We start from the raw sequence: 12,374 nt of genomic DNA on the forward strand, positions 1-12,374 counted from the left end.
GTCATACCAAGCACAAAGGAAGATAGTTGTGGTTGTTGGAAGCCGAACATCAATGCCCCAAGGTATCGCCAAACGGTTTCGAAAGCAGTGTCCTAGGTCCAGCCATCTGCAGCTCATTTATCAGTGACTTTCCTTCCATTACAAGGTCAGAGGTGGGAACGTTTGCTGATGATTGCACAGTGTTCAGCCCTATTCACATCTCTTCAGATAATGAAGCAGTCCATGCCTGCATGCAGCAAGACCTGGACAACATTCAGGCTGGGGCTGATGCCTGGCATGAATGTTACTTGCCAGTTAAGTGCCAGGCAAAGACCATCTCCAACAAGAGAGAATCTAACCATCCTTCCTTGACATTCCATGGCAATACCATCGCTGAATCCCCCACCATCAACATCCTCAGGGTTACCATTAACCAGAAAATTAACTGAACCAGCCATGTAAATTCTGAGGCTACAAAAGCAGGTCAGAGGCTAGCAATTCTGTAGCAACAACTCACCTCCTGACCATCAGCTGCCGCCCTACCCCACCCCAGGCTACAAGCCTGTCCACTATCTACAAGGCATAAGCGTAATGGAATACTCCTCACTTGCCTGGATGAGTGCAACTCCAACACTCAAGTAGCTCGACACTATCCAGGACAAAGCAGCCTGCTTGACTGGCACCTTATCCACCACCGTAAACATTCACTTCCTCCGCCACTAGCGCACAGTGGCAGCAGTGTGTACCATCTACAAACTGCACCGGAATAACTTGCCTAGAATTCTTCCACAGCATCTTTCAAACCTGCAACCTCTACCAAGCAGAACAAGGTCAGTAGCAGCATGGGAACACCATCACCTGCAAGTTCCCTCCCCAACAGCATTGCTGGTATACCTACACCACGCAGATTGTTGCGGTTCAAGAAAGCAGCTCACCACCACATTCTCAAGGGCAATTAGGGATGGGCAACAAATGCTGGCCTTGTCAGTGAACCAACATCCCATGAATGAATTAAAAAGTTTACTCTGTAGCCTGCTAAATTGGCTTTCAATGTGCAGATATGGGCTTTTTGGTATATTGCAGAACAAACAAAGGCCTTTTGGTATATTGAAGTTCTCATCAGTGATAAGAACTTTTTGCAGATATAAAATATTTCCTTCTCTTAGTCCATGACCTTCCAGTAGATGGAAGTAGGCTTCTGGTACCTCTCCAAGAGGGCAGTTCACTTGTGCAAACAATAAATGCAAACAACCAATTGGCCCGAGAGTCACCATAACCAAGTCTGAATTCATACCCACTGGGTGTTCACAAATATATACTTGCTGCAATAGCTACTAGATAGCAATCATGAGTAGTAGTCTTTGCCACTTTCCCTTCATCATCCCAGGAAAGCTTAACCCAACTATAACACTCTTACTGCTGTCCCAATTGACCGAGCACAGAGGCCGGGAATCAATATCAGAATCTTTTTGAAATGTATCTTTCGGTGTCACACCATATGATACATTTATCAAATGAACCAACCAGCTGGGGATTTCCACATTTCTATCTTTTCCAATTACTTTCACCTTACCCTTCCTCTTTCATTACCATTTTGTGATAAATGGGCCAACTGACTATCTCCTAACGTGAGTTGGAGTTCCATCTCTTCTGCCTACCCCACAACACTTCTGAAAGGAAAGAATCCACTAATGTGAATCAACTGAGAACTGGAAAATGGACAAAGGCAAGAAAAATTTCATGATTCAGTCTATCATTCAGACTTGCACCCAACCTTGCCTCTAATTTTATTTTTGGAGTGTAGGAGCAATTTAAGTACATAGCCTTTAAATTTGTGTGTGTGTGGCCACACTCAAGCAGTAATTGAAAGGGGCCGACTTGTGTGTGGTCTACCCTGGGACGGTCGGGTTGCCACTCAGCCGTGCAGCTCAGAGGAAACATTGCTTACACAGTTAGATTATGAATCAATTACTTGGTTCTTGAATTCGAATAAAAGGGTGTCATTTTTCATTAAAGCCTATGCTTAGAATAGAGGACAAGAAAAAAATCCAATGTAAAAGTACTCACTGGAGGAAGAGCTAATTTCAGTGAGTTGAAAAGGGATGTGGCCCAGGTGGATTGCAATCAAAGACTGGCAAGTAAAACAGTAATTGAGCAATGGGAGGCTTTCATGGAGGAGATAGTTCACGGATAGACTAGACACGAGGGGGGAATAAAGGGCATCCAAAGCTAGTGCTCCCTGGATAATAAAGAATATAGAGATTCAAATGAAACAGAAAAAGTAGGCTTATGATAAATATCAGGTACAAAATTTAGTAGAGAACCACACTGAATACAAAAAGTACAGAGAAAAACTGAAAAAGGAAGTAGAATGGGGCAGAGAGAGTGTATGAGAATAGATTAATGGGTAACATAAAAGGGAACTCAAAACTCTTTATAAACATACAAATAGTAAAAAATAATCAAAGGAAGGGTGGGGCCAAGTAGGGACCAAAATGAGATCATCTTGTAGCGGCAGAGAGCTTTAATGAGGTACTAAAGGAATGCTTTAAGAGGAGGATGGTGTCAATGTCAGTAAAGGTGGAGGTAATAGAGAAATTGGATAGGATAAAAATAGGTAAAGAGGAGATACTTAAAAGGCTGATGACGTTCAAAGTAGAAAAGTCATCTAGTCCAGATGTATTGCATCCTAGGTGACTGAGGGAAGTAAGGGTGGAAATTGTGGAGACTTTGGCCCAAGCTTTCAAATCTCCTTAGATAAGGGGGTGGTGCCAGATGACTGGAAGATTGCAAATGCTACAGCCCTGTTCAAAAAACAGGAGAGGGATAAACTCAGCAACTCTCGGCCAGTCTATTGTGGGGAAACTCTTAGAGACAATAATCCAGGTCAAAATTAATTGACACTTGGAAAAATATGGGATAATAAATAAAAGCCAGCATAGTTTTGTTGAAGGCAAATTGTATTTGACTAACTAGATCAAGTTATTTGATGATGTAATGGAGAGGAGTAATACAATTAATGTTACGTAAATGGTCTTTCACATAAAAGTACCATATAATAGACTTGTTAGCAAAAATGAAGCCTATGGGATTAAAGGGACAGTGGTTGTGTGAATAAATAATTGGCTAAGGGACATTAAGCAGAAAGTAATGTTGAACGGCTGTTTTTCAGACTGGAGTGTGCAGTGGTATCCCCCTGGGATCAGTACTGGGACCACTTCAATATGTAAATTGTCAGGTAAAAGCCTCACAGAGCAGGATGGGTCCAGCGGCCAGCCCCAATCTATGCTTTGTCAGCTGATGTCACCTGGTGTGATATTGAGCCACACAATGCAGGAAAGGCCCAGGTTGTACTTACAGCCTGTGTTGAGTTAACTGATCCCATCCAGTGTGGTACGGAATATGTATGAGCGGATTTAAAACCTGAGAGGAATAGCTGGTGAGAATTATTTTCATTATATTCATGACCTGGACTTGGGTATACCGGGAATAATTTCAATCTTTACAGATATGAAACTCGGAAATGTAGTAAACAATGAAGGTGGCAGCACAAGGCGGCTTTTAAAAAGACATACAGAATCCCTAGATTTATAAATAGAGGCAGTGTACAAATGCAAGGAACATATGCTAAACATTTATAAAACACCTGTTAGATCCCTACTGGAGTACTGTGGCCAATTCTGGGTACCGCACTTTAGGAAGATTGCCAAGGCCTTAGAGAGGGCATAGAGGATTTACTAGAATGGTCCCAGGTTCAAAAAAACAAAAGATTTCAGTTATGTGGAGAGACTAGAGAAACTGGGTTGTTCTCCATAGATCAGAGAAGGTTTAGGGGAGATTTGATAGAGATGTTTAAAATCATGAAGGGTTTTGAAATAGTAAATAAGGAGAAACGGTTTCCAGTGGCAGAAAGATCGGTAACCAGAGAACACAGATTCAAGGTAATTGGCAAAGAAGCAGACGCAACATGAGGGAAAACAAAATTACAGCAAGTGATTATGGTCTGCACTGCATGAAAGCATGGTAGAAGCAGATTCAATAATAACTTTCAAAAGAGAAGTGAATAAATACTTGAAGGGGGAAAATTTGCAGGCCTCTCAGATAAAATTGGGGAAGTGGGGACTAATTGTACAGCTCTTTCCAAGAGGTAGCACAGGCACGAATGGCCTCCCTTTGAGCTGTATACTTCTATGATTATAGTACTGTACATTACACTGATTTAAGTCAAAAAACCCACATAAAGCCTCTTCATAAAAATGCCAATACAATACTGTTTCACACACATGGCATTACTGCTATCAGTTGAGTACTGTCCATCAAAACAAGGAGTTTGCTTCTTTTTTTCAGCTTTCTTCTTACTCTCTTTCTCTTCTAAATTCTTCTGTGATTCCTCTTTTTCCTTGGTTCGCTTCAGGATGTAAGCCTGCTGTTGCTCTACTATTCGTTGTTGCACTATTGGATAATCCTGCAGTGCCTGGATTTGTTCAGAACGAGTGATTTCTTTTCCATCTAACCACTGCAGACAAGAAGTAACAAGAGTAGAATGGGTTATAAACCACAATTTGAGTTATGATTTATGTTTCTGTAAATGTGCATGATCTTGCAACAGCAATCAAATTGTGTCAGATGAAAATAATACATTTTCTGCATTTGGTAAACTAGCTCTGTTTAATGTTTAATCTCCATATACAATAGGATATTTGCCAGTGGCTACATGGGGGAATCACTTTGGACATTAATTCTTTCACACAACTGTGCCTTGAATAGTTGTGTGATCTCTGTTGTATGCCAAGCCCCACTCTAGGATGCATCTTCAGTCCTTTATCCAGAGCAAGCAGATTAAACCCTGGAGTGAACAGACCACTGACACAATTTTTAAAAAAAGCCAAGTCCCACAAGTTAAATAGACAAATGAGGGTTGGGTTACCACAGAGCTTTATATACAGAGACTGAGACCACATGAAAGAGAGTTGGATATTCCTCTTCATTCCTTCACAAACAAACAATGAGGCTACCATGTCATGACTGATACTTGGCAAAGATACATGTTGGTGCCTTATGGATGGCACCAAAATTAGCTCTGATCCAATAACTGGCCACCACATAGGTACAGTGAAATCAACTTTTGCCGTCTCATGTGAGCACCATTGAGGGTCTCAGATTTTCTGATTACTCTGCCTAATGTAGATTGATGCGAGTCCCATCCTTTCTGCTAAGCAGGGAAGAATTCTTATGCTTGGGAAGTTATGCACAATGGGAAGAGATGTGGTGGAATTCAATTGTTAACGTTGACTTGACCCAAATTTTAAAGCCAAGATCTGGGTAGACCGCCAGATATTTTGGGAGAGGAGGGTGGAGGCAAATGATAATTTGGATCAATATGAACCAGGTAAGCCTCCGAATCCATAGTTCAAGACGGCATCTGTGAAAACAGCACAAGAATTGCTAAGACTTAAATACATCAACTACGACTTGTGCCTTGTAGATGGTGGACAGGCTCTGGGGAGTCAGGAGATGAGTTACTCACCACAGGATTCCTAGCCTCTGACCTGCTCTTGTAGCCATGGTATTTATACGGCTACTCCAGTTCAGTTTCTGGTCAATGGCAGCCCCTAGGATGTTGATGGTGGGGGATTCAGCGATGGTAATGCCATTGAATGTCATGGGGAGATGGTTAGATTCTCTTGTTGGAGATGGTCATTCGCGCCACACAGGTGTCAGGCAATGTTACTTGCCACTTATCAGCCCAAGCCTGGATATTGCTCAGATGATTGACCTCCAACAACCACAACCATCTTGCTTTGTGTTAGATATGACTCCAACCAGCGGAGAGTTTTCCCCTGATTCCCATTGACTCCAGTTTTGCTAGGGCTCCTTGATGCCATACTCAGTCAAATGCTGCCTTGATGTCAAGGGCAGTCACTCTCACCTCACCTCTCGAGTTCCGCTCTTTTGTCCATGTTAGAACCTAGACTGTGACGAGGTCAGGAGCTGAGTGGCCCTGGCGGAACCCAAACTGAGCGTCACTGAGCAGGTTATTGCTAAGCAAGTGCCGCTTGATGGCACTGTTGATGACACCTTCCATCACTTTACTGATGATTGAGAGTAGACTGATGGGGCGATAATTGGCTGGGTTGGACTTGTCCTGCTTTTTGTGTACAGGACATACCTGGGCAATTTTACACATTGCCGGGTAGATGCCAGTGTTGTAGCTGTACTGGAACAGCTTGGCTAGGGGCGCGGCAAGTTCTAGAGCACAGGTCTTCAGTACTATTGCCGGAATATTGTCAGGGCCCATAGCCTTTGCAGTATCCAGCGCCTTCAGGCGTTTCTTGATATCACGCGGGGTGAATCGAATTGGCTGAAGGCTGGCATCTGTGATGCTGGGAACTTCAGGAGGAGGCAGAGATGGATCATCAACTCTGCACTTCTGGCTGAAGATTGTTGCAACCGCTTCAGCCTTATCTTTCGCACTAATGTGCTGGGCTCCCCCATCATTGAGGCTAAGTTGGAATCAAAGGTTGGCAGGAACAACGGTAGCTGAACAATGGGCTGCCTTCAAAGAGGAGACAGTTCAGGCACAGTCAAGGTACATTCCCTCGAAGGGGAAAGGTAGGGTAAAGAAATCCAGAACTTCCAGGTTGACAAAAAAGATAGAGATGAAGATGAAGAAAAAGAGAGTGTTTATGACCGATGTCAGGTAGATAATACAATGGAGAACCAGACTGAATATACAAGGTTCAGAGGGAAAGTGAAAAAAGCAAATAAGAGAAGCAAAGAGGGAGTATGAAAAGAGACTGGCAGTTAATATAAAAGGGAATCCTAAAGTCTTCTCTTGGCATATAAATAGCAAAAGGGTGATAAAAAGTGGTGTAGGGCCAATTAGGGACCAAAAGGGGGATTTATGCATGGAGGCAGGGGAATAGCTGAAGTATTAAATGAATACTTTGCATCTGTCTTTAACAAGGAAGATGATGCTACTCAGGCTACAGTGAAATAGAAGGTAATTGATATACTAGAAGGATTTAAAATTGATAAGGAGGAGGTATTGCATAGGCTGGCTATACCAAAAGTTGATAAGACACCAGGACCGGATGAAATGCATCCAAGGATACTGAGGGAAGTGAGAGTGGAAATTGTGGAGGAACTGGCCATAATTTTCCAGTCTTCCTTAGACTCGGGTGGTGCCAGAGGACTGGAGAATTGCAAATGTTACACCCTGTTCAAAAAAGGATGTAAAGATATACCCAGCAACTACAGGTCATTCAGTTTAACCTCGGTGGTGGCAAACGTCTAGAAAGAATAATTCGGGACAAAATTAATAGTCACATGGACAAATGTGGGTTAATTAAGGAAAGTCAGCATGGATTTGTTTAGGGAAAATAATGCTTAACTAACTTGCTGGAGTTTTTGAAGGGGTAACCGAGAGGCTTGATAAGGACAATGCTGTTGATGTGGTGTACATGGACTTCCAAAATGCATTTGATACAGTGCCACACAACAGACTTGTGAACAAAGTTATAGCCCATGGAATAAAAAGGACAGCAGCAACATGGATATGAAATTGAATTGATTTATTTTGGTAGGAAGAACCTGGAGAAACAATATAAAATAAAGGGTACAATTTTAAAGGGGGTGCAGGAACAGAGGGACCTGGGTGTATATGTGCATAAGTCACTAAATGTGACAGGACAGGTTGAGAGAGCGGTCAAAAGAGCATACAATATCCTAGGCTTTATTAATAAGGGCATTGAGTACAAGAGCAAGAAGGCTATGTTAAACTTGTATAAGACACTAGTTCTGCCTCATTTGGAGTAATGCATCCAGTTCTGGGCACCAAATTTAAGGAAGGAAGTGACAGTATTGGAAAGAGTGCAGAAAAGATTCATAAGAATGGTTCCAGGGATGAGGAACTTCATTTATGTGGATAGATTGGAGAAGTTGGGGCTCTTTTCCTTGAAGAGAAGGCTGAGAGGAGATTTGATAGAGGTATTCAAAATCATGAGGGCTTTGGTTAGAGTAAATAGGGAGAAACTGCTCCCACTCATGAAAGGTTCAAGAACGAGAGGGCATGGATTTAAGGTAATTGGCAAGAGACAATGGCGACATGAGGAAAAACTTTTTCATGTAGCGAGTGGTTAGGATCTAGAATACACTGCCAGACAGTGTGGTGAGGTAATTCCTATTGAGGCAGTCAAAAGAGAATGAGATAGTTACCTGACAAGGAAGAATGTAGAGGGTTATGGGGAGACGGTGGGGGAATGCCACTAAGTGAATTGCTCACTTGGAGAGCCGGTGCAGATACGATGGGCCAAATGGCCTCTTTCTGTGCTGTAACAATTCTGTAGGAGACCAACTACTTTAAGAGGTAGTGGGGAAAGAACTGAGCCCATAAACTGATATTGAGCCTTTTATGTAGCAGGAAAAATCACTTAACCACCCAAGCAAGATTGTCCAGAAGATATTTCCCTACAGATGATGGCTAACACCCTATAGTACATGAAATTTGCAGGGCTATGGAGAAAAGAGTGTCAGAATGTGCTTAATTAACTAGTTCTTTCAATGAGCTGGCACAGACAGAATGCTGACTGGCATCCTTCTGAACTGTATGATTTTATGCTTACACCATTTTAAATTGTACTCAGTTACATAATGCTGACAATAAAATCAATTAACTAGATTGGTTATCTGACACAGGTCAGTTCATAGGATCATAGGAAACAACCCTTGATTTCGTTAGTATTCAGAAATCTATCGATTTCTGTCTTGAACATGCTCAACAATTGAGCTTCCACAGCCGTCTGTGGTAGAGAATTCCACTGATTCCCCACCCTGAGAAAAGAAATTTTTCCTCAGCTTAGTCTTAAAGGGCCTGTCCCTTATTCTGAGACTGTGTCCCCTTGATCTAGACACACCAGCCAGAGAAACATCCTATCCACATCCACTCTGTCACACTCTAAGAATTTTGTAAGTTTCAATGGGATCACCTCTTATTCTTTGAAACTCGAAAGAATACAGGCCCAGTTTCTGCAATCTCTCCAGAGGACTTCTGCATTGGAGATATGGTCCTGCCACCTGATGCCAAGGATTCTCCGGAGGCAGTGAAGATGGAATGAGTTGAGACGTCGCTCTTGGCTGACGTACGTTGTCCAGGCCTCGCTGCCGTAGAGCACGGTACTGAGGACAGGGGGTGAAACACTGGGACTTTTGTGTTCTGTGTCAGTGCGCCATTTTCCCCACACCTTCTTGGCCAGTCTGGACACAGCAGCGGACGCCTTTCCCATGCGCTTGTTAATTTCTGCATTGAGAGACAGGTTACTGGTGACAGTTGAGCCTAGGTAGGTGAACTCTTGAACCACTTCCAGAGCATGGTCGCTGATATTGATGGATGGAGCATTTCTGACATCCTGTCCCATGATGTTTGTTTTCTTGAGGCTGATGGTTAGGCCAAATCCGTTGCAGGCAGCCGCAATCCTATCGATAAATCTCTGCAGACACTCTTCTGTGTGGGATGTTAATGCAACATCGTCAGCAAAGAGGAGTTCCCTGATGAGGACTTTCCGTACTTTGGTCTTCGCTCTTAGACTGGCAAGGTTGAACAACCTGCCAACTGATCTTGTGTGGAGGAAAATTCCTTCATCTGAAGACTTGAACGCATGTGAAAGCAGCAGGGAGAAGATCCCAAACAGTGTAGGTGCGAGAACACAGCCCTGTTTCACGCCACTCAGGATAGGAAAGGGGTCTGATGAGGCACCGCTGTGCTGAGTTGTGCCTTTCATATAGTCATGGAATGAGGCTTTGGTGGACATCCGATCTTTGCTAGCAGGCATCAAGATCGGCGCAGGCTTGGAGGGCCGAATGGCCTGTTCCTGTGCTGTACTGTTCTTTGACTGCTGACGAGGTCAAAGGCTTTGGTGAGATCAATGAAAGCAACGTAGAGGGGCATCTGTTGTTCGAGGCATTTCTCCTGTAGCTGGCGAAGGGAGAACAGCATGTCAATAGTGGATCTCTCTGCTTGATAGCCACACTGTGCCTCAGGCAGACACGCTCAGCCAGCTTCTGGAGTCCGTTTAAACCGAATCGAGCGAAGACTTTCCCCACTATGCTGAGCAGGGAGATTCCACGGTAGTTGCTGCAGTCACCGCGGTCACCCTCGTTCTTAGAGGGTGATGATATTGGCATCGCGCATGTCCTGTGGTACTGCTCCCTCATCCCAGCAAAGGCAAAGCAGTTCATGGAGTGCTGAGAGTATAGCAGGCTTGGCACTCTTGATTATTTCAGGGGTAATGCTGTCATTTCCAGCGGCTTTTCCACTGGCTAGAGAATCAATGGCATCACCGAGTTCCTATTTTGTTGGATGTTCGTCCAGCTCATCCAGGACTGGCATAGACTGGGATGCATTGAGGGCAGTCTCAGTGACAACATTTTCCCTGGAGTACAATTCTAGGTAGTGCTCCACTCAGCAGTCAATTTGCTTGCGTTGGTCAGTGATTGCGTCCCCTGATTTAGATTTGAGGGGGGCGATCTTCTTGATGGTTGGCCCAAAAGCTCTCTTAATGCCATCATTCATTCCTCTGATGTATCCGGTGTCGGAGGCCAGCGGAATACGACTGCATAGGTGCTGCCAGTAGTCATTTGCACAGCGCCCGGCTGTTCTTTGTGCAGCGCTTCTGGCTACTTTAAGTGCGACGGATGTTAACTCGTTGGGGGTTTTCTTGTAGTTCAACAGAGCAGTGCGCTTAGCGGCTATGACAGGTTCCAGCTCTTCAAAGTGAGATTGAAACCAGTCTGCATTGTTTCTCACGTTTGCTGAGTCATAGATGGCGTCTCTGATGTGGGCCCACTTCGTCTCTGCATCCCCTGTAGGAGTGTTTTGAAGGGCTTTTTCAAGTGAATTTAGAAACTTATGTAACAGCTGCGGATAAGAAATTCTGTTAGTGTTGATGCGCGGGCAGCCCTTCTGCTTGGAGTGATGTAGGTTCTTTAGTTTGAGTCTAACTTTGCTGCACACCAGGAAGTGAAACCTGGTATCAGGGTTTAGTATGAAAGAACGAGTTGGTGATGCAAAGGTTGTGATCGGTACACAATTCCAGCAGTCTCTGTCCATTCTCATTCATCCTTCCAATGCCTTAGCACCCAAGGCATGAGGGCCACGAGTCATGGTCGGCCCCAACCCTGGCGTTAAAGTCCCCCAGCAGGAACAAATGTTCGGTATTAGGAATGCTACTAATGATATTATGGAGTTCCTTGTAGAACTGGTCTTTAACTTCAGGTGGGGAGCAGAATGTTGGAACACAGATGCTGAGTAGGTGTACTGGGCCAGAGGCGGTGAGCAGTCGGATGGACAGTATGCATTCCGAGCCATTTGAAGGTGGCTCTATCATGCTGAGCAAAGTGTTTTTGATGGCGAAGCCCACTCCATGGCTGTCTTGGTTCTTCAGGAACCCTACCCTGCCAGTAGAAGGTGTCTTCTTGCTCGCAGGGAGGAGTGTCTCCTGCAGTGCTGCAATGTCCACATGGAGTCTACTGAGCTCGTTGTTAATGATGGCGGTCTTCCGAGAGTCGTTGATTTGTGTAAGGTCTTCCGACAGGCCAGGACATATAGTTCTGATGTTCCAGCTTGCAAAACGAAGGGCTGGTACCATCTTTCCTTTTTTTGTCATGCTGTTTGGTGCGGTGTTACAGTCCACTTGGGGCAATGACCTGAGCTCCAAACACCCATTGAAGCAAGTGGACTGTGGCAGGACAGAATCTTTCTGACCGGGGGCTGCCCGGTTTGAGGCGTGCAGTCGCTGTCCAGTGAGATGCAATGACCTCTCCCACCGACAAAGGCAACCCGTGGCGTCCAATCTCTATGCCAACTGAGCTGGACATATAACCCGTAAGTGGAGCACTTTACCCTTATTCACAATTTATTCCATCTGCCATGTTCTTGCCCATTCACATAGCCTGTCCAAGTCCCCTAGAAGCCTCCCTGCATCCTCCTCACAACTTACATTCCTACCTAGTTTTGTCTCATCTGCAAATTTATAACTATTACAATTAGTCTCCATATCCAAATCATTTCTTTAGATTGTAAACAGCTGTGGCCCAAGCATTGATCTTTGTGGTACCCCACTAGTAACAGCCTGCCATCCTGAGAATGATCCATTTATTCCTACTCTCTCCTTTCTGGCTGTATATCAATTCTCAATCCATTGCAGCATATTACCCCCAATCCCATGTGCTCTAATTTTATTTACTAACCTCCTTTGTGACACCTTATCAAACGCTTTCTGTAAATCCAAATATACCACATCCACTGGTTCTCCTTTACCTATGCGACAAGCAACATCCTCAAAAATCTCCAACACGTTTGTCAAACAGGATTTCCCTTTCATAAATCCATGTCGACT

At 44.1% G+C, this 12,374-nt stretch overlaps 1 protein-coding gene across 4 annotated transcripts in view; it reads right to left on the minus strand.

The window, feature by feature from the left end:
• The window catches only part of dnaaf11 (dynein axonemal assembly factor 11), a 124,768-nt gene that overhangs the window by 63,153 nt on the left and 49,241 nt on the right, over window positions 1-12,374 (minus strand). For all 4 annotated transcript variants that reach the window (XM_068031755.1, XM_068031753.1, XM_068031754.1 and 1 more), the window contains one exon: window positions 4,263-4,495. In XM_068031755.1, the coding sequence (XP_067887856.1) occupies window positions 4,263-4,495 (233 nt within the window). The remainder of the gene's footprint in view (window positions 1-4,262; window positions 4,496-12,374) is intronic.

This window comes from Heterodontus francisci, chromosome 5 (assembly GCF_036365525.1).
Source record: "Heterodontus francisci isolate sHetFra1 chromosome 5, sHetFra1.hap1, whole genome shotgun sequence".
Classification (NCBI taxonomy): Eukaryota; Metazoa; Chordata; class Chondrichthyes; order Heterodontiformes; family Heterodontidae; genus Heterodontus; species Heterodontus francisci.